This window comes from Vanessa cardui, chromosome 15 (genome assembly GCF_905220365.1).
Source record: "Vanessa cardui chromosome 15, ilVanCard2.1, whole genome shotgun sequence".
In the NCBI taxonomy this organism is placed as follows: Eukaryota; Metazoa; Arthropoda; class Insecta; order Lepidoptera; family Nymphalidae; genus Vanessa; species Vanessa cardui.
The window spans coordinates 12,472,462-12,498,599 of record NC_061137.1 but is presented as its reverse complement, the minus strand read 5'-3'; the positions used below and the strand labels follow the sequence as shown (position 1 = coordinate 12,498,599).

Below are 26,138 nucleotides of genomic sequence, written 5' to 3'. Positions count from 1 at the left end.
GATTCTCAATCTGAAGGCCTATCAAACCATCCTGCGTGGAATTTCTACAGTACATTATAGTTTGCGTGTACCGTCCTCCATCGGGAGATTTTTTCTTATTTGAGTTGTTTATATTGCAGATAACGAATCTGTCTTTACTTTACATAAGAAAGTAATCCGGTCTATTTATAATCTAGGAGCTAGAGACTCTCTTCGGGATGTTTTTAACAAAGTAGGAATACTCAGTGTTGCGTCAAAATATATTTACTACATTAATTTGTATATTCTTATTAACATTGATCACTTTGATAAAATCTGCGATAATTATTATATGTGCACAAGAAGTAAGGATAAGCTTATAACGCTAATTTTCCGACTCCGTAAAATTCATAAATTATTCAAAGGGACCTTCCCTTATCCTTTTCTGTACTCAAATATTGCAGAGTTTTTTAACTTTGCTGTTTCATACGTTCAAAATATTTGTAAAAAATACTTAGGTAAATAATGCATATTCTTCAATACAGATGATAAAAAAGCGTGGAGTTAATACTTGTTGACTTCCAGGCAGGAAATATTACATAAATATATACCTCATTGTATTTATCTAACATGACTTTGTATTTTTAAATGTTGATAAAGAGTAACTACTGAGTTTCTTGTCGGTACTTCTCGCTAAAATCTACATTCCGAACCGATGGTAGCTTTAATTAATATAATGAATAATATATAATAAAATGTTAAATGATGTTTCAAATGTGCTTATTAACCTATTTTAATAAAGTATATTTTGATTTGATTTGATTTTGATATCAGTATCTCCAAGATTAGATAAATTAAGCTTATTTTATTCTCTTAATCCTCTATCTGTTAATGTCTTCTGGTATTTCCAAGTCCCAAAAAAAACCATCCCTTCCCAAAATCAGAAAAACGACAGAAAAAATTTAACATCCTAAATTTTTTTTATTGATTTTAAAAGAAGCGTTGTTTGAGTTTTGTATTTTTCCTTTATTTACTTATGTTTATATTTTGTTAGAATTAAGTAGGTATAAGATTAAGCCAGATTACGCACTGGAATCATTCAAACTGGTTACAAAAAAATATTTAATCAAAACATTGATTATTGTAAGATATGATATCATTATAAATCACTTGCTTAACAATCGTAAGTAGACGCTTATTTTTAATAACACATGCTACAAATACGTATATAAAAAATCTATATAAAATGTTTTGTACAAAATTATATTTATCATTTCAGTTTAAGTACAGTGTGTAAATGGGACCAGATGAAATCATCATCATCATCATCAGCGTACTGCTGTCCACTGCTGAACATAGGCCTCCACCAGAGCGAGTAACGTGGCGACGTTGCGCGGTCCTGTGCATCCCTCATCCAGCTTTTACCGGCGATGCTGCGAGGTGTTGAAAAATTCAGTTGAAATGCTAGTCCCTAAATAAATCAATAAAAAAAACTTACAAATCTTTTTATTGTAACTATAACTGTCATAGACAAAAGCCTTTAAAAAAGACATTTCGTAGCTGAAAAAGTCTACATAGTCTCGTGAAGCCGCTGCGCGTACCGGAAATGTGGCTGGAATCCAATTTTACATACTATCATATGAAGGTTCCATGCCGTGATAACTTTTAATTGAAACAACACTTAGCTAAAAATGTAATTACCTTTATTTTAAAACTTATAAATGGTGTATGTTTTGTAAGTTGTCCTTATAAATAAATAAATAAATAAATAAGGTTATGATGAGATTCCGATCTAACTTCGACTGAACCGCAAGTCGCAACTTGATTATACTTTTTTAGTGTATAGTTTGGCGGACGAGCATATGAGCCACCTGATGGTAAGTGCTCACCATCACAGATAGACAATAAAGATGTGAGAATTATTAACTATTCCTTACATCGTCAATATGCCACCGACCTTGGGAACTAAGATGTTATGTCCCTTGTGCCTGTAGTTACACTGGCTTATACGTTTCAATTGCGATAAAGTGACAACGTGTCAATGGAGTTGTCCTGGAATGATAAAGCCTCTTCTTCCCTAGGTCTCCAGAGACTGTTTACAGATAAAGAGATTTACCCCTTACTCCTAAAAAGGGATACAATTTACCGCACAATGCCACTCCTGAGCTGTAAGTCTGCAGAGGTAGAGAAACACCAGGAAGAATTTACAACAATCGAAGTTTTTTATTGATTCCGTAAACTATGCATATCTCAATATACAATCCTATATACATATATATACTAGTGGTTGCCCGTGGCTTCGTTCAAGATTTAGAAGGTTGTTTGGTTCATGTGTTAAGCAAAAATGTACCCTATGTCCTTCCTTGGACTTCAAGTTTGCTTCACACCTAATTTTATCTAATTTACTGCATTAGTTTGGTCGGGAAAGAACGATAGACAGACAGACAGACAGACAGTTACTATCACATTTATAATATTAGTATAGAAGTATATATGTTGTGTAGCATCAAATTGAAGTTTCACCATTATTGAATTACCAAGCGAAATTCAACATTCATTCAACATCAATCAAAACAGATAAAAAAATATCAGTCATCAATCATTGATTTATGTGAATTAAATACCTTTCTTATCTATTTATAAATGGTTGTGTATAAAAAAATATAATTAAGATATTATTCATTTATTATTTATTGTTTGTATTTCCTGTTTTGATCAACAATACCATATTGGTAACAAAAATGGTATTAAGGATCGAAGATTCCTGCTTAATAAATAAAATATACTAGTAGTCGCCCGCAGCTTCTCCATTTCTTCTTCTCCTTTCTTGTAGTTCAAGTTTGCTTCATACCAAATTTCATCAAATTCGGTTCAGTGGTTTAGTCGTGAAAGAGCAATAGACAAACGGATAGACAGAGTTACTTTAACATTTACAATATTAATATAGATTAAATAATCTTTGCATAAAGACATATATTGGCTATTTCAGGAGAAGCGATAAAATAACATATTTTTAAATAGAATGGTACAATTTCAATAACCTAAATTATTGCAGAATTATCATTAAAAACGTCACAATTTAAATATTCTCCTACTTACCACTATTCTACCCCATCCGGCTACTAGCGAAGTGAGGTCACCAATAACATAATCGTAGTTCAAGGTCACCGGCTGTATCCTGTCGTTTGAGGGCATGATATCGCCAGTGACCAAAATGCCAATATCGTTCTTGACAATCAACGAGTTCCAGTTCTCGTGAGTAATGTTTCTGACCACGCTAAAAGACCTACCACCAGTACTTCATCGATTTGTACCAACAGCGATTGGCTAAGAACTGTAAGTTAAAATGAATAAATTATAAAAACAAGGAATATTTTTACTTGTATTTTCTTGCTGGTGGGCCTTTTTGTGAACTTGTCTGAGTAGGTACCACAATTAGATTCCTATATATTTCCTATATATTATTTTCCTATATATAAGATATTTTTGTATCTTCCTAGATTTTCAAGTAAGAAAAAGTAGTCTATGCTCTTCCTTCGAGTGGCTTCGCCATATTTCATCAAATTCCGTTCAGTGGTAGGGCTTTGTGTAAGCCCGTCTGGGTAGGTACCACCCACTCATCAGTTATTCTACCGCCAAATAACAGTACTCAGTATTGTTGTGTTCCGGTCTGAAGGGTGAGTGAGCCAGTGTAACTACAGGCACAATGGACATAACATCTTAGTTCCCAAGGTTGGTGGCACATTGACTATGTAAGGAGTAGTTAATATTTCTTCCAACGTCATTGTCTATGGGCGATGGTGACCACTTACCATCAGGTGGCCCATATGCTCGTCCGCCAACCTATACCATAAAAAAAAAAAAAAGTAGTTTCATCGTGAAATCGAAACAGCATTTGTAATATTAATAAAGACTTACGATAAGGGTCATAGCACTAGCCATATAGTTTTTTATCTGATTCTAATATTAGTATTTTACTTAAAAGACAATTTAAGTAGCATTAATGAAGAACATTTGTGGGCCGTTGAGGATTCATTGACACATTGATAACATTTCGATAGCTAGTCCACACAACTAAGTTATCTATGTGTACAAATGTATTTGCGTAAGTACTGAAATGATCTTTCCGATAAGATTTCACAACTAATTACGTAGAGATACGAAACATCCGCTCATAACTTTTCAATACCATTTTATTGATAATCAAGCAAGTCATTAAATATTATAAAACAAAGTCCCCCGGCCGCGTCTGTCTGTCTGTATGTTCGTGATACAAAATGTGCTGAACGGATTCATAAGGAAGGTTTTTGAGATACATAATTTATTATGGTTTTTGTATAAATTAATTCAAATAGAACGATGGACAAATGTCAAAATGTGTGAAATGTCAAAAGGGAATAAATGAAATAGGGTATAATCTCAAAAGCATTCTTATCATTAAAAATATTCAGAATTACAAAGACTTTAGATGATAATTATAATCATCGTCGATAAGTTACAATAGTCGATTATGTTTGAATATTTTAGGAACTATTAAGTATAAATAGGAGATGTTATAAAGCTCCGTAACCGTAGTCAAAATCATCGGATATCTGAACTAAAAATGAATCCGAAAGTATGTGAAATCAATTCCGTACTTTAAATATTGTTTATTTTAAATTTGTGGTGGCATAACGATAGCTACCTAAAGAGAGTAGCTGTGTGTTTGTAACAGTTACCAAATAATAAACTGCAAATTAAGACAAATTGTTACCTTGTAAATCTATCTTTGTATCTATTAAGCTATCTAAACAATCGAATATCTGTTACTGAAACTATCCGAAATAATCGGATAAGCCGACATAATTTTATATCCGTAATTGATTCTGAAGCCGGTATAATATTTTATCCATATACATTTATGTAGCGTACATAGCGTTATATACAATTTTAAAAATATCATAATGCTGTAATTACAAAAAACTTTATACTCTTAGAAATAACCGAAGTTTAGAGTCCCAATAGAATAACATAGAAAACGCCTTTTCACTTACAGCTAAATGACCCAGCCAAAAATTATCGGATTACTGAAATCAATGTTTATTTATCTATTGCACGTAGTAATCAACTTAAAATAATGCGACCGATAAAATATTACAAAATTGTCTTGCTAAATGGTGTTGTTTTTCTTTTTAGAGATACGCAAATTTAAAATATGTAGCTGTAGCTATTTTCTCTCTTATTCCTTAATTTGTATTCCTAAGGAAGGAATTTTTACTTTTTATTAATTTGGTACCACTAATTCTATTTAAAAAAATCAGGTCACCGTAAGTGAACCTATCAAATAGTATACAAAGAGAATGAAAATAGCATATTCAAAATCGGGACAAAATTGGTAAAGTAAAGATTAATATGCAACATGCATAAAAATAAGGCGCGAATCTTTGAATAATTTTGGGCATCGAATTGATAATTTTCAGTAAAGGTGGTGGGGGCGTGTTTAATAATTGAATGGCCGTTGGAGACGAGTTCTGATGTAGAGACCATGGATCGGAAAACGCAGCGTTGGGTCTCCTCCAGTCAGTTCTAACGATATCTAAAGAAGGCAAGACCTGATTGTATGCGGAAGGCAAAGGACCGGGATAAACTGACTAGCCACATTTTAATAGACAAATTCCTATTATAAAGAACAATCACTGTCTGAGTCCGACTCACGCTTGATATGTTTAAGAATATAAATAACAAATAACCGCTTTCAACACTCGATTATCGTTTAAATAGTTACGTTAAAAGTTAACGAAAATGTACTTGAAATATTTGATCTTTTTAGTTTATATCGTTGGTAGCAAGGGTGAGTAGATTTTCATTTCCATATTAACTAACCAAAATACTAAGAAGTCGACTAAATTTATCAGTTCGATTGGATAATTTATTTGAAATGGAGAATAAAGCGCCAATTAGTGAATGGCACACATTAATTGACCAAAATTTCGGGAAGTCGTCAAAATTTATCAGTTCGGCTGGATAATTTATTGGAAATGGAATGTTATTTGGAAAAAAATCGCCAATTAATGAATAGTGCCATTTGTTTTTGAAGATTTACATTTACAATTTTTAGAACAGCTTCTTAGGCATAAACATCAAATACATTTGTAACTGGCAGGAATTGTTAATATTTAAATACTGAGAATATCATAATAATATACACACATAAACATTGTCTAGGGATATTTTGAATTTACTCAATTATTTCAAAATTTATTAAAGATAACATGTAACATGTTTATATTTTTATAAAGCCCATTTATCTGACTATACTCCAGAATAAAAAATATTATTATTTATATATATAATAATATTATTTTGCGTAAAAATTTTATCCTAAAGAAAAATCGTAAAATAATGGTAAAACTACCAATTAATGTTTGTCTCAAGAAAATGTGAAAAATGTAGAAAAGTTATTGTTTTTAACAGTCATATGAAAAATCAGTAGTCTGTAAAACTATCCAGGACATTTATAACGTCCTGCAACAATTTTTCATACTTTGGATTAAGTTATCCAAGTCTTGCTGCGGTATATTGTCCCAGGTCCGACTAAGATGCAAAAAAGTGGCTCATCCGTCGCAATATTTGCAGGAAAATTCCTCGAATCCCTTCTTTGGAGTATGGCCCACGCGTGCTCTATGGGATTTAGGTCAGGTGATTGAGTGGGACAGCCTAAGACCTATACGTCTTGTTCCTACAACCATCTCGTCACCACTCCCGCTGTGTGCGGACGGGTGCTGTCGTGCATGAGCGTGAATTCTTGGGCCATTTTTAGTCTATGGGGCTAAATTATTGGCACAAGCATCTCGTTACGACATTTTTTGGCCGCCATGGTGTTTCTGATCCAAACGAGGTCTGTTCTTCCACCAAGATAAATTCTCGCCCAAACCATAATTATGCCGCCGTGGTATGAATGGACTTTCTGAAGATGTTGCAGACGGCTATCATGACCAGGGAATCGCCAAACACGTACTCTACGTGTATCGGGATGGAAACCGAACCGGGACTCATCGGTAAACAGCACTACAGACCACTGGTTATCATCCGAGAGCAAATTTACACGAACCCACTCTAGTAGTCGTCCACGATTTCCTCGGCGTAGTGCTGGAGTACGAAATGGCCTGCGAGCATGAAGGTTAGCTTCATGCAGCCTTCTCCTTACAGTTTGGTCACTCACAAGCAACTGGTCCTCTGGCTGGAGCCTCTGAACCAATTGAAGTGCCGTAGCATTTGGTTCTCTTTTCGCGGCAACTTGCAAATATCGGTCTTGTTGTTAATCGGTTATGCGCTTCCCACCTGGATATCTTTCAGTCACTTCACCAGTAGCACGGTAGCGTGACCATAACCTAGATATGACGTTTTATCTTGTTCCAATCTCCTCAGCAATTCTCTGTTGAGTAGCCCCAGCTTGGAGCATGCCTCCTGCCCTTAGCATCTCTTCTCTCGTTAAATGGCACCGCTGCATGATGTAAACAATAGGTTTAACTCGAAATTAATCGATAACTTGTTATAAAACTTAAATTTGACACAAAAAAATATCTTAATATGACGGTAGGTAAACGTAACCTTCGGCCATCGCTACCATTATGTCGCGTAAAATTTTTTTTTTATTTATTTTTTTCAAATTCAAATTTAGAATCGTCCAAGAAGGTTTACAAAATAGTCTTTCATCAAAAGATTTAAAAACCGGATATGGTTTTTGGGTTTAAGAATTTTATACAAAATATCCCTAGACGGTGTTGATGTGTATATATCAGTAGTGTTCACTATGCAAGGTAAAAAATTTAATGCTAATGAAAAGTATTATAATTTTCAGCTGCTTCATCTCAATATTTGCAACTGGATGAAAGCAATCGAGTCGTTGGCGGATTAGTGGCGTCTGAGGGAAGTATTCCCTATATGGTGGCCTTGAGAACTGGCATCTTTATCAGATTTTTCATATGTGGGGGATCAATCATCACCACAAGGCATGTGCTCACAGCTGCTCACTGTATCGACTCTGTTTATAGAAGAGGTAGTCTTTCCATGTAAGTAGTTTTTATATTTACCTAGTAGTCGCCCGCGGCTTAGCTTGCGTTTTAGGGTGATGGTTGTCATGTGTTAGGCAAAAAAGTAGCCTTTTTCTTTCTTCGAGTTCAAGTTTGCTTTGTACAAAATTTCATCAAAATCGGTTCAGTGGGTGGGTCGTGAAAGAGCGACAGACAGACAGACAGAGTAATTTTAAACGAATCTTCTATCTATAAAAAAAATCTTTTTCTTACTTTAAAATATTTGGATAAATATTTGTTACTTATATTGCAGACTTAAAAAAGTAAATAGATTAGATCCTAAATATTTGTTTTTGGAATGTAGTACATTTGGAAACTACATAACGTAAAACAAAATACTATCCTTTACGTTAAATCCTAAATCGATTTTTTGGCAAAATAGTAAATTGTTTTTGAAATACTAAGACTACTGACACGACATAAAACAGGATTTTTTGTTATGTTCTTTTTTATTTAATCATTCATTAGTAAATCCCGGACAGCGAAAAATTACATTGAACTTTACCGTTATTTCTTATATATGTGGAATACTAAACTCAAAAAAAACTTTTAAATTGTATTCGTTTGAACTTACAGTTCCTTGCGAGTTGCTGTTGGTACAAATCGATGGAATATTGGTGGTAGATCTTTCAGCGTGGTCAGGAACATTACTCACGAGAACTGGAACTCGTTGACTGTCAAGAACGATATTGGCATCTTGGTCACTGGCGATATCATGCCTTTAAACGACAGGATACAGCCGGTGACCTTGAACTACGATTATGTTATTGGTGACGTCACTTCGCTAGTAGCCGGATGGGGTAGAACAGTTGTAAGTAGAAGAATATTTAAAATAAAACGTTTTTAACAATATGTTATGCACTCATTTACCTTTACACAACTAGAATGAGATTATTGGGTCCAGTACTTTTAAAATATTATAAAATTGAAAATGAAATATACATATATCTTTAATCTATTGGATATCAGATATTTATTGATTGATCTCTAATCGGGTTCCGTATTTCTCTTGTCATCATCATTTCATATGAACAGACTAATAATAAAAAGTACTAATAACAATAATCAAAAGTATTTTTGCAGGTAGGTGGTCCTCTGTCTAATCGTTTGTTGGTGCTGTTCGTTACTGCAGTTGAAGGAGATGAGTGCTCGAAGGCTATGAACTACGATATAAGTGTCGCGGAACAATTTGCCAAGTATGATACGGAATTAGAGCTGTGTGCTTTCAGTACTCGTGGACAAGGCGTCTGCAATGTAAGAGTATTTAAAGTAATATCTTAAGTTCCATGCAAGCAAATGTTGTAAATATGTAAAAACATTTTAGGAAATAGCTTTACAGCTATATGAGGTTATGGAACTTTGTTAAACTCCTTTGAATAGGAACGAAATATACGGATCCGTTATAAATTGAGGGAGATTTCGCACTGCTGGGCTAAGGCCTCCTCACCTTTTTGAGGAGATGGTTTGGAATACATTCCACCACGCTTTTCCAATGCGGGTTAGTGGAATACACATATGCGAGAATTTCTATGAAATTATACACATGCATGTTTCCTCACGATTTTTTCACGAGCACGAGATGAATAAACAAAAATTAAGCACATGAATATTTACTGGTGCTTGCCTGTTGCAATCCGATGCACGATTGAAGGACTGGTGCCTGGGATTGAACACGAGTTTAGTAGGAAAGGTATACGAGAAAGGAAATACGTAGTGATGTAAGATCTGTTTACAGGGAGACTCCGGCAGTGCTCTCGTTCGAAAGGACAGCAACGAACAGATCGGAATTGTGTCTTGGGGCTACGCGTGTGCCCGAGGAGTTCCCGATGTATATGTGAGGCTTAGCGCATACAAAGAGTGGATTGAGAACGCATTATCAGTACCGTCGTGATCCATATTAATGGAGATTCAAAAACCTCGAAGGCTGTGTCTTGCGGGATCTCCCTGATGATGTTGATTTCCCAATGTTTCCAGACAAATATTTCAGATCGCCTGCAGACTTATAGCACCCGGTGTGCTTTAGGCGGTTGTGTACTATTTCGTAAATATTACATATCCATGTAGGTATCATTTGGCAAATACCATAATATTGTTAAGTAGATTTGAATGTTGCTTCGAATCTGATTAGCGAATAAATTGAATATAAATGACATTAAATCTCATGTAATTAATACAGCTGTCGTTGATATATTTCCGATCGCTACCGAACATGAAATGAAGTAAAAACAACAAATATTCACGTGAAAACTCTACTTTGAATTTGAACCTGTAATAGAGTTCTACTTTTCTTTTACATTTGGCGATCTTTGATCTAATGTCGTTTGTTAATTTGTAATAAATTGTTAATTTATATTGTTTTTTTTGTTGCTTCCCCTACCCTTTTCTAGACTATGAATTTTAATACACTTTAAGTTTGTATCTGTAGGCTCAAGGGACGTCAAATCTTAGTTCCCAAGTTTGGCTGCGTATTCACGATATTAAGATTGGTAAATATTTCTTGCATCGTAAATTTAATAGGTAGTAATAAAGGCTAGCAAATTATAGTCTTTACATGCGATCTAGAGACCACCTTTCAGACTGGCCAAGTCTGAAGTTAAAGTTAAAAAAAAATCGGAAATAAAATATTTGTTGAAAACTGGTCCTTTAATTTTTTGGTCGCGTTGATTACATTTTTGTTAGCACACACATAAGCACTATGATTTATCTCGTGAAGGTGGCCAACTCTCTTTAAGATAAATGCCGTAGACGAATTGGCCTAGTGGCATCCTCATCACCATATCTTTCACTAGCATAAGGAAACAAAAGTCAGCATTACTTAGAACAGAAAACATAAAAGCATTTTTATTTTAACGAATATAAGTAAGTTAACAATATTTGAGTTGATTTCATGATTAATCCGTTTTCAAAGATATTTCGCCAGATAGTGGATATAGGCACTTATCCTAGTGTATACGTCTGGAATTCCCTGTGCGCATGCGAGTCCCCACGAAACAATGCCCACTTGCTTAGCGTCGTGTAACGTCACTAGGGCGCTGCCGGAATCACCCTGCAAACAATACCAGGTTCAAGGTGTTACCAAAATATAAGAAACAAGTATTTTTCATTTGACTTTTCCTGATAAGAAATTCTGAGCCCATACTTATATAACATAATCAGTTTTGGTCTTGGCTGTAATGTTGGCGAACACATTTATGGAAAAAGTTAATAATGCCAATAGCAAACTAGATAATTCTGATAACTCGTCTTGACTAGATTCAATTAAGATTGGCTCTAGTCTAAATGGAATTGTCACTATAAATATTATTGTTTAGCCCCTCTTCTCAACTTACACCTAACTACTGTAACCAAATTTTAAAATCAATAATTGCGTGACCACTTTTATGAATTACTGTGTTAATAAAAAATATATAAATGAAATTGAAGATTTTAATTTTATGCGTAAAGTCGTGTTCAAATTTAAATCTTTAACTAATTGTTTAATTTAATTATACAGATCACCTTTTGCAAACAAAGCAAAGTCGGATAGACCCGCTTATAATAGAAATAGAAAGAGTAGGACAACTCACATTACACATGCCATGTCCAACCGAGTGGAGTGTACATATCTCAATGTCGGGTTGAATCGGTGGTGTCGAACCCACGACTTGCTTCCAAGCCTCAATACATTGTTTACCAGAGATTGTGTTCACTTGTAACATTTTCAGGTGATAAGGGATTTCACCCCAGACCTTAAAATAAAAGTTATGTATCAGTGGCGATATAAGTCGTATGAGTATTTTTGGCAAAATAAGAACCTATTATTTCTACCGTTTGTATGAATTTGTCCTTACACGGTCAACTAGCGTTAAATCTATCTATGTGGTAGTTTTCACTAGTAAAAAAAAAATTATACTCACATCAACACGGCCCCACCCCAAGACACGGCTCTTTTCCCCACCATCAGTCCACGCGAAACTCAGAGCTATGGGACCGACGCGCTCGCTATATACGATCTCCTTCGTAGTTCTAAGGACGCCAATGTCATTTTTCAGGGTACCCCAGTCCCAGTGGGGATGGATGTCATAATCAGAAAACCTTATGTATTGTGACGAATTCCAGTTTTGCGAACCGATTACTCCCCTGAATTGTCTGTAAAATAAGAATGGCAACAATCATCGTCAAGGAGCCTTGCCAAAGTATTCTTACAGGCGTTGTGGGACCGTTAATTTCCCAATACTCACGGCGTTAACTCTCCCCAGATGACAAAGGGTTCGATACAGTGGGCAGCGGTCAATACATATCGCTTGCTGATGATGGATCCGCCGCACATCAAGGCTTTTACGTAATATCCCGTCACGAGCGCCACCATGTACTCCCCGTAACCTTCGGGTGCGTCTTGCCCACCCACTATGCGAGATGTTAAAAAGTTCTTAACATCATACTGAGGCTGCGCTGACTCAAGAGGATGGCCTGAAATTTGTTTTTACAAATATTAAATACCATGAATCTTTCTACACATATAAAATGAAACAAATAAATTATTTTAAAAGAAATTACCACTAATGGTTTGGAAAATTATCCCAAAAATAATAGCTAATTTGGTAAACATGTTTGTATGTTTCAATAGAAAACTGTTTGTGCTATATTTTTTCTTACCTAGTATTTATATGAAACATTATTATTTACTGTTATCATTTCGATAATGATTAAGAGTTAATTAAACTTTACCATTCTTGACTTTCATTAATACTCAGGCGTTGTTGTCTCAGACCGATAATATACGAGACAGGAAACGCACAATATAATAGGTTGGGGAAAAAGTTTCTTCGTATTTTATATGAAAATTCAAAAAGTTTTTTTTATAGTTTATTTACATTTGACTAAAGTATGTAGGTGCCATTTTGTTCCATAACTTTTTGCCATGTTGTTGGTAGTGACATGATCCCATTGCTGTAAAAATTTTGGGGCTTCTGATCGAAAAACTGCGACAAGTGGTTTTGGCAGTCCTCTCGTGATGTTAACCTGACACTGCCTAAGGAATTCTGCAGAGACCGAAACAGATGAAAATCTGAAGGTGCAAGGTCAGGACTATACGGCGGATGCATTAATACCTCCCAGCCAAACTCTCGTAATTTTTGTTGAGTGGCTAAAGATGTGGGAGGTCTAGCGTTGTCATGGTGAAAAACCACACCCCTTCTGTTGATCAATTCTGGCCGCTTTCTCTCAATTTCTTGCTTCAATCTCATCAATTGTTCGCAATACAGTTCTGAATCGATGATCCTGCCGGGCGGCAACAGCTCATAATGAATGATGCCCTTCCAATCCCACCATACATACAGCATTACCTTGTTGCGAGTTAATCCGGGTTTTGCCACAGTCTGTGAAGCTTGACCGGCCTTTGACCACGATCTTTTTCGCACGTTCTTGTCGTATGTGATCCACTTTTCATCACCAGTTATCAGCTTCTTCGAAAATGGTTCGGTTTCATTACGTCGTAATAAAGAATCACAAATGAGTACACGGTTCATTAGGTTTCTTTCAGTGAGTTCATGAGGCACCCATATATCGAGCTTTTTTTTGTACCCAGCTTTATTCAAATGAGTCAAAAACGTTTTGTAGTCAATTGCCAGTTCTTCAGCTACATCGTAACTACTAATATGCCGATCTTGCTCCACTTTTTCAAAAATGGCATCAATTTTGTCCGTAACAGAGCGACCAGAGCGAGATGCATCTTTGATATCAAAATTTCCGGCTTGAAAACGCTTAAACCAAACTTGCGCTACTCTCACAAATACTGCATTATGTCCATAAACATCAAAAAATTTTTTTGCGGCTTGAGTGGCATTTTTACCTTTTTTATAGTAAAATTTTAAAATGTATCGAATTTATTCTTTAGATTCACTCATTTTAACAACAACAAAAACAAATGAAAATCACACAAATTCCTAATTTGAATTTGGAAGTGCCTTCTTTAAAATTAAAACTTTTTAATGATACCAAAACCAGCCAGATACAAATGGTATAGCCAAAGAGATTTTATTACAAGTTCATACATACTATATGCGAAAAGACTTTTTCCCCAACCTAATATTTTGAACTTTACATCGTTGCGTTTGTATCGCCATTCAGATAAAGCGTTGAGCTTGTATACTAATTACGTTAATCTCTACTAATGATAAAGTGGTAAGTCATAGTTTCAAGCTCCATAGAGCCTTAAACAATATTCGCAATTATTGCCTATTTTTAATATTATATCTATATCTGTTTACCGAATGTATGTTTGAATAAAAACGTTTAAGAATGAATGTATCGGATAAAATAATCGTATACAAATATATATGTACATACATATTAGACCAATTGACCATTTAAGAAGATATGACGTAGGCAAATTCGTTTTTCCTCATATTTTACCTCTCTTTCTAACTATGTATGTATATTTCTTTCCCTCTACCTTCCTTTCCCGGTCTAGAGAGAAACGCTGGTAATAGTCAGCAATTTCCTTCAGTCACAAAGCAGAAATAGAAAGGGTTTTATTTCAAGTAGAAAAACGCGTCTAAAAAGTATTTGTATGATTGATATGATTAAAAAGTATTTTATGGTGAAAAGACGTCAATGTGATTTAAAAAAATATTACGTAAGAACAAGCACACAATTATTTTATTTGAAAAGGTAATACATATTAACCCTAAATTATAATATCTAAAAACAATTTCCTAATAATTAGTAAGCTATTTAAGTTATGAAAATGAATAATTTCTTAAAGACTTCAATATACAGGATTAAATAGCGAAACATGGATTTATCTTAGAAAAAATTAAAACTTTTTGAAAATTGTTAACTGTTAATTCTGATTACTTCGAGCCAAATTATCATCAAGAGGAAAATTTTTAATCCACTAGAACGACGAAACAACGAAACGTATACTTCCTAGAGATGTTTTATTGCCTGCATTTCCCAAAAGCGTTTTTTGCGTTGTAAGCGTTTTTAAAGTTTGTAAAATTAGGTAGTCATATTTTCAAAGGAATAGTCTACTTTACAGTTATTAATTACGGGATATTTACTATGTTTTTTATTTTTGTTCGGTGGAGCTCGATATTACAACATTGTCTACGAATGTCTTATTCACGTTCCACCGAACAAAAAAAAAACATGGTAAGAATCCCGTAATTAATAACTGCAATAATAAAAATAACCATGTTTATTTAAAATCTTATATAGTCTACTATATTTTCAAGAACGTCGCCTTGGAGATCACCGAATAAAGTATTAAGTCTAATATTACAGTAAGGTATTTACTGTAATATTAGAAAAACATTATTTGAATTCGTTAGCTATTATGACATTTCTATAAAATAGAGAAGGATTCGTAAGAATTATAACATACTAATTTCCCAAGACAGTTTTGCAGATATATTAGGGGACATTTAAACTCCCTAGGTTTTGACTGCCACCTGTGACGCAATTTTGTTGCTCATTTGGCCACATCCAGAATACTCAATAATAAAATAATAATGTCATAATATTTATAATATTAAAAAATAGACTATTATCTACGCCTCTATCATTAGTAGAAATAAATATAATGATTATAAAAACTCATCGTTTTATGTTCATGAAAATATTATCGCAAGGTTGTTAAGTTCATATCTTGACCCTAGTTCATATTGTGCATTTCCTATGTTTTCTGCATTATCGGTCCGAGACAACAAAGCGTCCTATAGCGTCTCCTAATCACTATCCAGTTGATAATCAATTATAATGTTCATATAAATACTAGGCAAGAAAAAAAATTAGCATAAACAGTTTTCTATTGAAACACACAAACATGTTTACCAAATTAGCAATTATTTTTGGGATAGTTTTCCAAACCATTAGTGGTAAATGCTTTTAAAATAATTTATTTGTTTATTTTGTATGGGTAGAAAGAATCATGGTGCTTAATATTTGTAAAAATAAATTTCAGGCCATCCTCTTGACTCAGCGCAGCCTCAGTATGATATTAAGAACTTTTTGACATCTCGCATAGTGGGCGGGCAAGACGCCCCCGAAGGTTACGGGGAGTACATGGTAGCGCTCGTGACGGGATATTACGTGAAGGCTTTGATGTGCGGCGGATCCATCATCAGCAAGCGATATGTATTGACCGCTGCCCACTGTATCGAACCCTTTATCATCTGGGGACAGTTAACGCCGTGAGTATTGGGAAATTAACGGTCCACCAACGCCTGTAAGAATACATTGGCAAGGCCGCCTTGACGATGATTGTTGCAATTCGTATTTTACAGACAATTCAAGGGAGTAATCGGTTCGCAAAACTGGAATTCGTCACAATACATAAAGTTTTCTGATTATGACATCCATCCCCACTGGGACTGGGGTACCCTGAAAAATGACATTGGTGTCCTCAAAACTGCTAAGGAGATCGTGTACGGCGAGCGCGTCCGTCCCATAGCTCTGAGTTTCGGGTGGACTGATGGTGGGGAAAAGAGCTTCGTCACGGGCTGGGGCCGTGTTGAGGTAAGAATACAGTTTTGTCTACGAATCATTGCTATCAGTGTCGAGTTACAGACTGCGAGCGTACAAAAGTGATTATTTAAATGAGCAATGGATGCGATTGATATATTATTTTTGGTTTAAGGCCTGGGGCGATATCCCATACCATCTGCAAATGTTACACGTGAACACGATCTCTGGTTTGCAATGCGTCAAGGCTTGGCAGGAGGCCTCCGCCGTTGTCGGCCCGACGCCTCCGGTGCACCCCGAGATCGAGATATGTACGCTCCACTCCGTTGGGCATGGCATGTGCAATGTAAGATTTACAACTTTTAGTTTTTGTGTTTGCAATATGTATGTATTGCCTTTGAGTAATAGCTAATATTTACTTCTGTCTCCAGGGTGACTCTGGCAGCCCCCTGGTGACGTTAGGTTTGCGACAAGTGGGTATCGTGTCATGGGGTTTGGCCTGCGCGCATGGAATTCCAGACGTCTACGTTAGGATAAGTGCCTACAAATACTACCTGGCGAAGTTCCTTTGAAAACAATTTGAAGAATTGCACGATATTACTGCTGAGCGAACTGGAACCGGATCAGCGTTAACGACTACAAGATTTGGGAAATCGTTTATAAAGAAATGCAACTTAAGTTATTGTTGTCTGTTAGTATTATTAATTGTGGATTATTTATTATTTATTTCCATTAAAGGATAAATAAATACTTCATACTTAAAATTAACGCTGACTTTTTATTTTCTTGTATTGTTCAACTTCTATTGAAATCACGTAAAGTAATTTTATTATTTCAGTTCTGTGATAAAAATAGAAATAAATATGCTTAATGAATTATTATTATATTGGAACTCGAACAGGCTATTACATTCTCAATAGTCCGATTTCTATCAGGGTCGTGCTACTACCGATGCCGGTGTACCCTTTGTTTGTTGTGGTTTCTTTTTAAGATTTGATGAGGCTGAGATTCACTCATTTGATTTTGATGCAAAATTGATGAATGGCGCCCCAAGTCGTTAAAGACCTCCGGCGATGCCACCATTTTAACGAATTGATTCTGTTAATTATGATATGTTTTTTTTAGAGATGGAACGAATAGCAGTTTGGTCAGATACCTAGCTATCCGGAAAGAAGAAGCCGAAAGCCTTCTTCGGAAGTTGACCTTATTTATTATGAAAACGCAACTGCCATTTTTTCCCATAGTGCAGTATGAGTACTAATTCATTCATTTTCTTTGAATTACATCAAAAAATCTTCGAAAAATTAATTCACAACCGCTTTATAATGTATTTGGCTCTTTTGACTTAATTACTGAATGACAATATGGCTTTAGAGCTAGAAATAACACTACTGCTGCAACTGTAGATCTAGTAACAAAAATAAGACAGAAACTAGATAGAAAGAACATACCTATGGGCGTATTTATCAATTTAAAAAAAGGCCTTTGATGCCGTAAGTCATAAACTCTTACTACATAAACTTCAAAACATAGTTATCAAAGGCACTGTACTAGAAATGTTAAAATCGTTTTTAAATTAACATGTTCATTTTTATGTTAACATTAATAAAGTTATTAGTTTTGGGATATTTACCATGTTATTTTTTTAATATTTTTTTTTCTGTTCCTCCGAACAAAAATGAAAAACATGGTAAATATCCCGAAATTAATAACTTTAATAATGTTAAAATCGTACCTAATAAACAGATTGCAAATCTTTAAAATCGGAGATATACAAACTAGTGCTTTGCCACCTGTGGAGTTCCACAGGGCTCAATTTTGAGACCACTTCTCTTTTTAATGTATGTAAACGATCTTGCAACTTTGAAACTAAATAGTCATCTGACTTTGTACACAAATGACACCTGTATATTCTATTACGGTAATAAAATAAATGATATAGTTTCTCAAGCTCAACGTGATTTAACTGTTCTGCATAAATGGTTCAATCAAAATCTAGTAACTATTAACGCTTCCAAAACTTGTTACATTGTATTCAAAACTAAAAAAAGGATTGCACTGCATGATCCATTAACTATTGACAATTTTCCAATTGAGTAAAACTGTGAAAAATATTTAGGGTTACGAATAGACAACTTAACATTCAAATATCAACTGGACTACATTAATAAAAGACTTTTCTCTTTAATTGGGTCATTAACAAATATTTCATAATGCATACCTAAAAATATAAAGTATAACATCTCCAATTCTCTAGTAAAATCGCATTTATTGTATTTAATAGAAATATGTGGTAATACTGGAAAAACAAAATTGCAAGACGTTCAAAGAAAATAAAATAAAATAATTAAAATACTTTTTAGATATCCACTTTTGACATCAACAACTAAACTTTACAAGGAAACAAACATTATGACGACACCTTTATGTATATAATTCTTGTATTCTTATTAGAAAAATTACTAATAAATCGATACATTCAGATTTGACATTCATAAAATAAAGCAATAACCGTACCACCCGTAGACCAAGCTTATTAGTACACCCCAAAAATTAGAACCAAATTTGCAAGAAAAAAAAATACTTTTGATGGAGCTCAACTTTATAACAAATTACAATCTTCTATAAAAAAATGTAAGCTCAGTTAACGGGCTCAAGTCTCAATTCTCAAAATATATTTTAGAGAATACCCACTTTTGTAGCGATTAAATACACACAGCTATTTTACTATATTCTATTCCGTTAACTAAGTATCTATAAGGCGAATATATTTTTGTTATTGTTACATTTATCATACTATTCTCATGTAAGTGAATCTGTCTTTTTGAGAATAAATTCATAAACCTCAAAATTGAGATTGTTAAACAGCTGTTTGGGATATTTTTATGACTACTCATAATGGAATTATTTTACTTGATTTCAACAGATCTGCAAGAGTACCAAATTCTAAATATTCATTAAATACTAGCTGTGCTCGCGACTTTTTAACAAAATAGACTATAGTACTTCTGTAGACTAAGGTACTCCTTATTACATCAGCTGTCTGAAAGCGAAAGTATCCTCACAGTCGGTGCAACCGTGTCAGACATTATTAACAAACACACATACACACAGACAAATATATATTTTTTTTATGGTATAGGTTAGTGGACGAGCACATGGGCCACCTGATGGTAAGTGGTCACCATCACCCATAGACAATGGAGCTGTAAGAAGTATTAACTATTTCTTACATCGTCAATGTGCCACCAACCTTGAGAACAAAGATGTTATGTCCCTTGTGCCTGTAGTTAATAGTTACACTGGCTCACTCACTCTTCAAACCGGAACACAACAATACTGAGTACTGTTATTTGGCGGTAGAATAACTGATGAGTGAGTGGTACGTAGGTACCTGGACGACGGGCTTGCACAAAGCCCTACTACCAAAAATATTGAAAATAATGCCACCTTTTTATATTATGTACTGTGTATACAAACATGCATTTAATATAAAGTGGTTTTCTAATACACTCCAGTTTTATTACAGGTATAGATGACAGCTAAATGAGGAGTCGCATATTTACTGTGATTATCATTTTTACTGAATAATTTCATAAATTACTGTTTTTTTTTTTAATTTAACCAATGGTTAACAAACAGTTATATTTTCAAAAGAAAATTCCATCCTCATTTCCGGGACCGTCACTGGGTGAAGCATTAAGTTAATTAGTGGTATTTACTGGAATATTATAAAAAATACTTTTCGAATGGAGTCTTCACCAAAATACCTACTCCATTTTGTGTGAATGTCTTACCTAGCCCTCCATCAAATTTCATTTTGCCTTTCTCTAAATTTATGATCTCATTAAGTAGTTGTCACGTTATTTTTAGATTTTTTGTAAAATATTGTGTTTTTGAAAGAATCACCAAATATTATTTTATGTCATGACTCGGTGGGTTTTAGTGTATGATGTTAGTACGATCATAAATCTGAGGTATGTTCCAATAACAACATAAAAGTTATTTTTGTATAATAAACAATTTATTTTTCTTTTAATGGAAATAAATAATAATTAATCCACAATAAATAATAATAATAACAGACAACAATAACTTAAGTTGCAAGTCTTTATAAACGATTTCCGAGATCTTGTAGTCGTTAACGCTGATCCGTTTCCAGTTTGCTCAGCAGTAACATCGTGCAATTCTTCAAGTTGTTTTCAAAGGAACTTCGCCAGGTAGTATTTGTAGGCACTTATCCTAACGTAGACATCTGGAATTCCATGCGCGCAGGCCAAACCCCATGACACGATACCCACTTGTCGCAAACCTAACGTCACCAGGGGGCTGCCGGAGTCACCCTGAAGACAGAAGTAAGTGTTAGATACCCAAAGGCAATACATACATATTGCAAACACAAAAAGAAAAAGTTGTAAATCTTACATTGCACATGCCATGCCCGACGGAGTGGAGCGTACATATCTCGATCTCGGGGTGCACCGGAGGCGTCGGGCCGACAACGGTGGAGGCCTCCTGCCAAGCCTTGACACATTGCGGACCAGAGATCGTGTTCACGTGTAACATTTGCAGATGGTACGGGATATCGCCCCAGGCCTTAAACAAAAAATAACATATCAATCACGTTCATTGTTCATTTAAATAATCACTATTGTACGCTCGCAGTCTGTAACTCGACTCTGATAGCAATGATTCGTAAACAAAACTGTATTCCTACCTCAACACGGCCCCAGCCCGTGACGAAGCTCTTTTCCCCACCATCAGTCCACCCGAAACTCAGAGCTATGGGACCGACGCGCTCGCTGTACACGATCTCCTTCGTAGTTCTAAGGACGCCAATGTCATTTTTCAGAGTACCCCAGTCCCAATGGGGATGGATGTCATAATCAGAAAACCTTATGTATTGTGACGAATTCCAGGATTGCGAACCGATTACTCCCATGAATTGTCTGTAAAATACGAATTGCAACAATCATCGTCAAGGTAGCCTTGCCAATGTATTCTTACAGGCGTTGTTGGACCGTTAATTTCCCAATACTCACGGCGTTAACTGTCCCCAGATGACAAAGGGTTCGATACAGTGGGCAGCGGTCAATACATATCGCTTGCTGATGATGGATCCGCCGCACATCAAGGCCTTCACGTAATATCCCGTCACGAGCGCTACCATGTACTTCCCGTAACCTTCGGGGGCGTCTTGCCCGCCTACTATGCGAGATGTCAAAAAGTTCTTAACATCATACTGAGGCTGCGCTGACTCAAGAGGATGGCCTGAAATTTATTTTTACAAATATTAAACACCATGATTCTTCCTACCCTTAAAAAATAAACAAATTAATTATTTTTAAAAGCAGTTACCACTAATGGTTTGGAAAATTATCCCAAAAATAATTGCTAATTTGGTAAACATGTTTGTACGTTTCAATAGAAAACTGTTTGTGCCATATTTTTGTCTTACCTAGTATTTATATGAAACATTATAATTGATTATCTATTCGATAATGATTAGGAGTTAATTAAACTTTACCTCTCTTGACTTTCGTATTACTAATTATTCGTTGTTGTCTCAGCCTGATAATAAAAATTAGAAAATCTTTGTATCATAGTAGTCATAGTAAGTATACATTACACACAATATCTTGAACTCTATAACCTTGCGTATTAAAATTTACAGATTCATGAAAACAAAATTATTTTAATCTATAAAAATACGAAATTACGATAAAAGTTGAAATAAAAAAAGTTACTATGTTGAGTATTATTTCCAAATGTAATTATAAAATAATATTATTAAAGGGAAGTTAGAAAAAAGTCATTTAATGTTCGTATTATATACTATATACGAACTTTGACTAATATAGGTATATTTATTTTTTACAGTCAAAATCCGGTATTGGCGCCAATAAAAATATTTACTTTTAACGATGTACAACTACCATGGCGATTGTGTAAATAATACTAATATTCGTTAACATTAAAATTTTGAAAAACGCCATATTGGAGGGTAGTTGTGATTTTAACTATGACTTATATTCAAATGATACCTTCAGAAGTTCCTTTTTCGATATACAACGTTCAAGACACCCGCTTTACACGTGGTAAGAATATTTTAATACTGTTAACTAATTTTACCCGAATGTTTTCGTAATTTGATTACCGCCTTTTTTCGTAATAAACTATAAACATATGATCGTAATGTCGTTTTGTTGTTTACAAAGGTTTTATACGGAAAAATGGAGGAGGAAATCTTTATAACAGACTCCGAAGGTCTTTACCCAGTACTACTTATACCTAAAAAGTGCACCACATTGGAGACAAACTGCGAAGCAACCGACAACGTATTCATAGACGTAAATATAACATCGCCGGATACTGAAGGCAACGAGATGTGCATATACTCGGGTTTCTGCAATGTCAAACTTATAGACAACTATGACGTGAACATCCACGAGGCTGACTCAAACAGCCACTCCTCTGATAACAACGATACAAACCCAGCTCCTATAATCGTCACCGAAGCGAGTAACCAAGGCACATATCCTCCATACAGTCAGTCACAAGTATGGATCGACCCAGCCAGGAGCCCATATGTATACAACAGTTATGATACAGTGGAATCTCAGGAACATTATTCAGTCTACCATCAGTCGCACTCGAGTCATATAACCGTTGAACAGCACAACACATATATAACACAGAATGTTTACAATTATAAAGAGTCAATACAGTACTCCCCGGTGGAGGAATTTGAGCACAAAAAGTTCAGAAAGGTTCAAGTCAGTGAGCCTGGGCAACCGGCTTCGGTGGATCAAAATCTGTATGAAGATGATGAGTTTGAATGTGGTGTGTTCCTATCTCAACTACCGGAAGAGATAATGAATGAGAAAGAAAATAAAGCTAGGGAGGAGCTGAAATACATTGGTATACAAAGTGAGAATGATGCCTTAAAACAGCTAATGTCCTCTGACATTCAGTCGTTGTCAAAACAACAGAAAACAATACTGTACTTGGGCCATGACTCACACTATGGTCAAACAATACAGAAAATTGCAGTCAATGATCCTTCCTTAGAATGCGTTGATAGCGGCAAAGATAATGATGTTGTCGTAGGTGAGTTGAATTGTTATTGTTTATTTACTTACATTTTCATACAATAAACAATTTTAGGTTTATCAAATGTATACATTATCTTAACTTATGTTAATTTAACACATGCATAGTAATTAAATTAATTTTATATATAATAATTTTCATGGTAAAATAATAACAAACATTAATTTAAAAAATACTGCTTTACAGAAAGTCAACCAAATCAAAAGAAATACCAATGTGATAAGTGTAAGCAAATATTTGACCAAATAACAGCATTTAAGCAACATATGGTGGGCAGCCACAAGAGTCCAAAGATTCCCATTTTAGGCACAGAGAATGTTAGTGAAGTAAAATTTATGTGTACAGATTGTGGCAAAATGCTCAAAAACCAGAAAAAGTTTGAACTCCATTGTCTAGGCCATGGTGATCCAGAACTAGAATGTAATAAGTGCCACAAGGTGTTTGCATCAAAATTCACCTTACGGAATCACCGTAAGATACATCAAAGGAAACACCAGTGTACTTGCTGTACAAAAACATACTCTAACTTTGAGGAGTTAAAGACTCATATGGCAAAAATACATTTTGTATTCATTTGTGACTTATGTGATTACACAGCGTCCAAATACTCTGAATTGGAACTCCATAAAGTGTGTCATAAAGAAACAGACATAAAAGAGACCAGTGATACAGAATTTACTCTTTCTCTAGACGATGATTTGATCAGTGAGAGCGATACTTTAACTCCACCTCCGGAAGATTATATATTTAACTCAGATATTGATGAATCATCTAAAATGGATGAAATTAAGAAAGCAGATTCAGTGATAGCCAAGGTCATGTCTAATAAGATATTCCTACTTCATTCAAAGAAGGCTCGAAGACACAAGAGATACAAAAAGGTAATGTGATCTGATGATTAATTGTTTTTAAATAATTATTAATAACAATGTTATCTTATCTCCGAGATTAATTTATAATCAATAGTTGTATGTTTAGTTAAAAATACCCTTTTTGTTGTATTAATTACATTTTATATGTGACAGTGGATTCTTTACCCTGATCACCCAATTTATATTGGGGTCAGGTTCAGATCACCAGCCATTTTACTGATGGCTGATTTTTTTTTAATTGACAGGTTATCACTGTGCAGCCAAAATATAATGTGTTAATTATGATTTTTTATGTTTTCTTAAATTTCTTATGTTAGTAAGTTAATTTTAATAGTTAAAAATAAAACAGTTCTAGTATTAATTAAACATAAAAAAAATTTTTTTAGTCTACGAATTTTATATCTTAGCTATATTATTTTTAAATAAATTTTCAGACATGTGACGTATGCTTGAAAACATTCGACCGAGTCGGCGATTTGAAACGACACCTAATTGAACACGTAATTAGAAGCACTCTCGCCAAGACACCAGTCAACAAGAACGGCACCCTTACTATACAGTGCGAGGTCTGTCAAGCCGAAAGCTTCACCAAGGTAGATAGATATAAGGCTCATTTACGCGAGCACGCCAAACTTACCTTATACAAATGCACCTTCTGTGACAAATCCTTCAGCGATTCCAGCAATTTTTCCAAGCACAAAAAGATCCACGGCACAACGTTCTTTCAGTGCGATCTTTGCCAACGGAAATTCAACTCTAAGAAGATGATAACACAGCACATGGAATACCATAACAATAATTCGCCAATACCGTGTTTCTATTGCAATAAGGAGTTCCATTTTCCATCGATGCTGAACAAGCATGTCAAATGTGCCCACACGCGCGAAATGTCACGGTTTAGGTGTCGGTTCTGTCACGATTATTTCAAAACATTGAAAGAGAAATGGGATCACGAATGGAGAATACACAACGTTAGAAAAATGATTGTTGACTGTCTTATTTGCGGATCGAAATTCAGAAAATATTCCGAACTGAAACGGCACTGTAACGATGTTCACGATATGGAAATTCCTCCCGCGAAAAAGTTGTTAAAGAAGAGAAGATCCCTTTAAAACAATGGCAGGTCCATTCAAACCGTTATAAGCGCCACCTAGTGTTTTTAACAGATTTCGTTGTAATCTTATTACAAAACACGTGACGAGACCGATACGACAAATTTCGAATTATTGATAGTTACTAAACGTATCTACGTAATATTGCGATTTTTAAGACTGATTTTCTAATCACTAGTCGAATCAATATTTTCCATAAAATAACTTTAATTAAGTCTTTAACCATAAAATGTGTATGTCAGTTGATATATACATCACAATTTGAATTGTTTTTTAATCATAAGTGAAACGGATCTATTTTTATTAATTTAGGAGATATTTTCTTTTGTTTTTCTATGTCTGTTATATTTTTATATGAAGTTACTAAACTGGTATAACCAGTTGTTTTTGAATATAATTGTTTATTTATTAAACTTTTTAAAGGTATTCTACAAGTTTAAGTGTAAAATGTATTTTCACTTGTATACATTTTAGGTAAATTATGAATCAAGACCTAATTATTTATTGTAAGAGTTTTTTTTATTTTGCCAAGCGAAACAAAATTATGAAATATTGTAGGTAACTAC

General features: G+C 34.6%; 5 protein-coding genes across 5 annotated transcripts; 3 read left to right on the top strand and 2 right to left on the bottom strand.

Moving 5' to 3' along the window:
- Window positions 1-7,098: 7,098 nt before the first annotated feature.
- Window positions 7,099-9,921, top strand: LOC124535920 (chymotrypsin-2-like). The gene is made up of 5 exons (XM_047112322.1): window positions 7,099-7,117; window positions 7,799-8,009; window positions 8,607-8,841; window positions 9,114-9,284; window positions 9,766-9,921. Exons 1-5 carry the CDS (start codon window positions 7,099-7,101, stop codon window positions 9,919-9,921), a joined length of 792 nt encoding a protein of 263 aa, XP_046968278.1.
- A 1,011-nt stretch (window positions 9,922-10,932) lies between these two features.
- On the bottom strand, window positions 10,933-12,753 carry LOC124535919 (chymotrypsin-2-like). Its single transcript, XM_047112321.1, has 5 exons — window positions 12,738-12,753; window positions 12,251-12,479; window positions 11,927-12,158; window positions 11,597-11,758; window positions 10,933-11,076 (listed from the first exon to the last, which is right to left on the bottom strand). Exons 1-5 carry the CDS (start codon window positions 12,751-12,753, stop codon window positions 10,933-10,935), a joined length of 783 nt encoding a protein of 260 aa, XP_046968277.1.
- Window positions 12,754-15,837: 3,084 nt separating this feature from the next.
- LOC124535918 (chymotrypsin-2-like) lies at window positions 15,838-17,047 on the top strand. Its single transcript, XM_047112320.1, has 5 exons — window positions 15,838-15,889; window positions 15,976-16,204; window positions 16,298-16,529; window positions 16,651-16,821; window positions 16,907-17,047. Exons 1-5 carry the CDS (start codon window positions 15,838-15,840, stop codon window positions 17,045-17,047), a joined length of 825 nt encoding a protein of 274 aa, XP_046968276.1.
- A 3,630-nt stretch (window positions 17,048-20,677) lies between these two features.
- On the bottom strand, window positions 20,678-21,885 carry LOC124535917 (chymotrypsin-2-like). Its single transcript, XM_047112318.1, has 5 exons — window positions 21,834-21,885; window positions 21,518-21,746; window positions 21,193-21,424; window positions 20,901-21,071; window positions 20,678-20,818 (listed from the first exon to the last, which is right to left on the bottom strand). The coding sequence occupies exons 1-5, from the start codon at window positions 21,883-21,885 to the stop codon at window positions 20,678-20,680; spliced, it is 825 nt and encodes a 274-aa protein (XP_046968274.1).
- A 662-nt stretch (window positions 21,886-22,547) lies between these two features.
- On the top strand, window positions 22,548-25,674 carry LOC124535699 (zinc finger protein 93-like). Its single transcript, XM_047112008.1, has 4 exons — window positions 22,548-23,585; window positions 23,775-24,086; window positions 24,186-24,469; window positions 24,895-25,674. Exons 1-4 carry the CDS (start codon window positions 22,709-22,711, stop codon window positions 25,570-25,572), a joined length of 2,151 nt encoding a protein of 716 aa, XP_046967964.1. The 5' UTR covers window positions 22,548-22,708; the 3' UTR covers window positions 25,573-25,674.
- The last annotated feature ends 464 nt before the right edge of the window (window positions 25,675-26,138 follow it).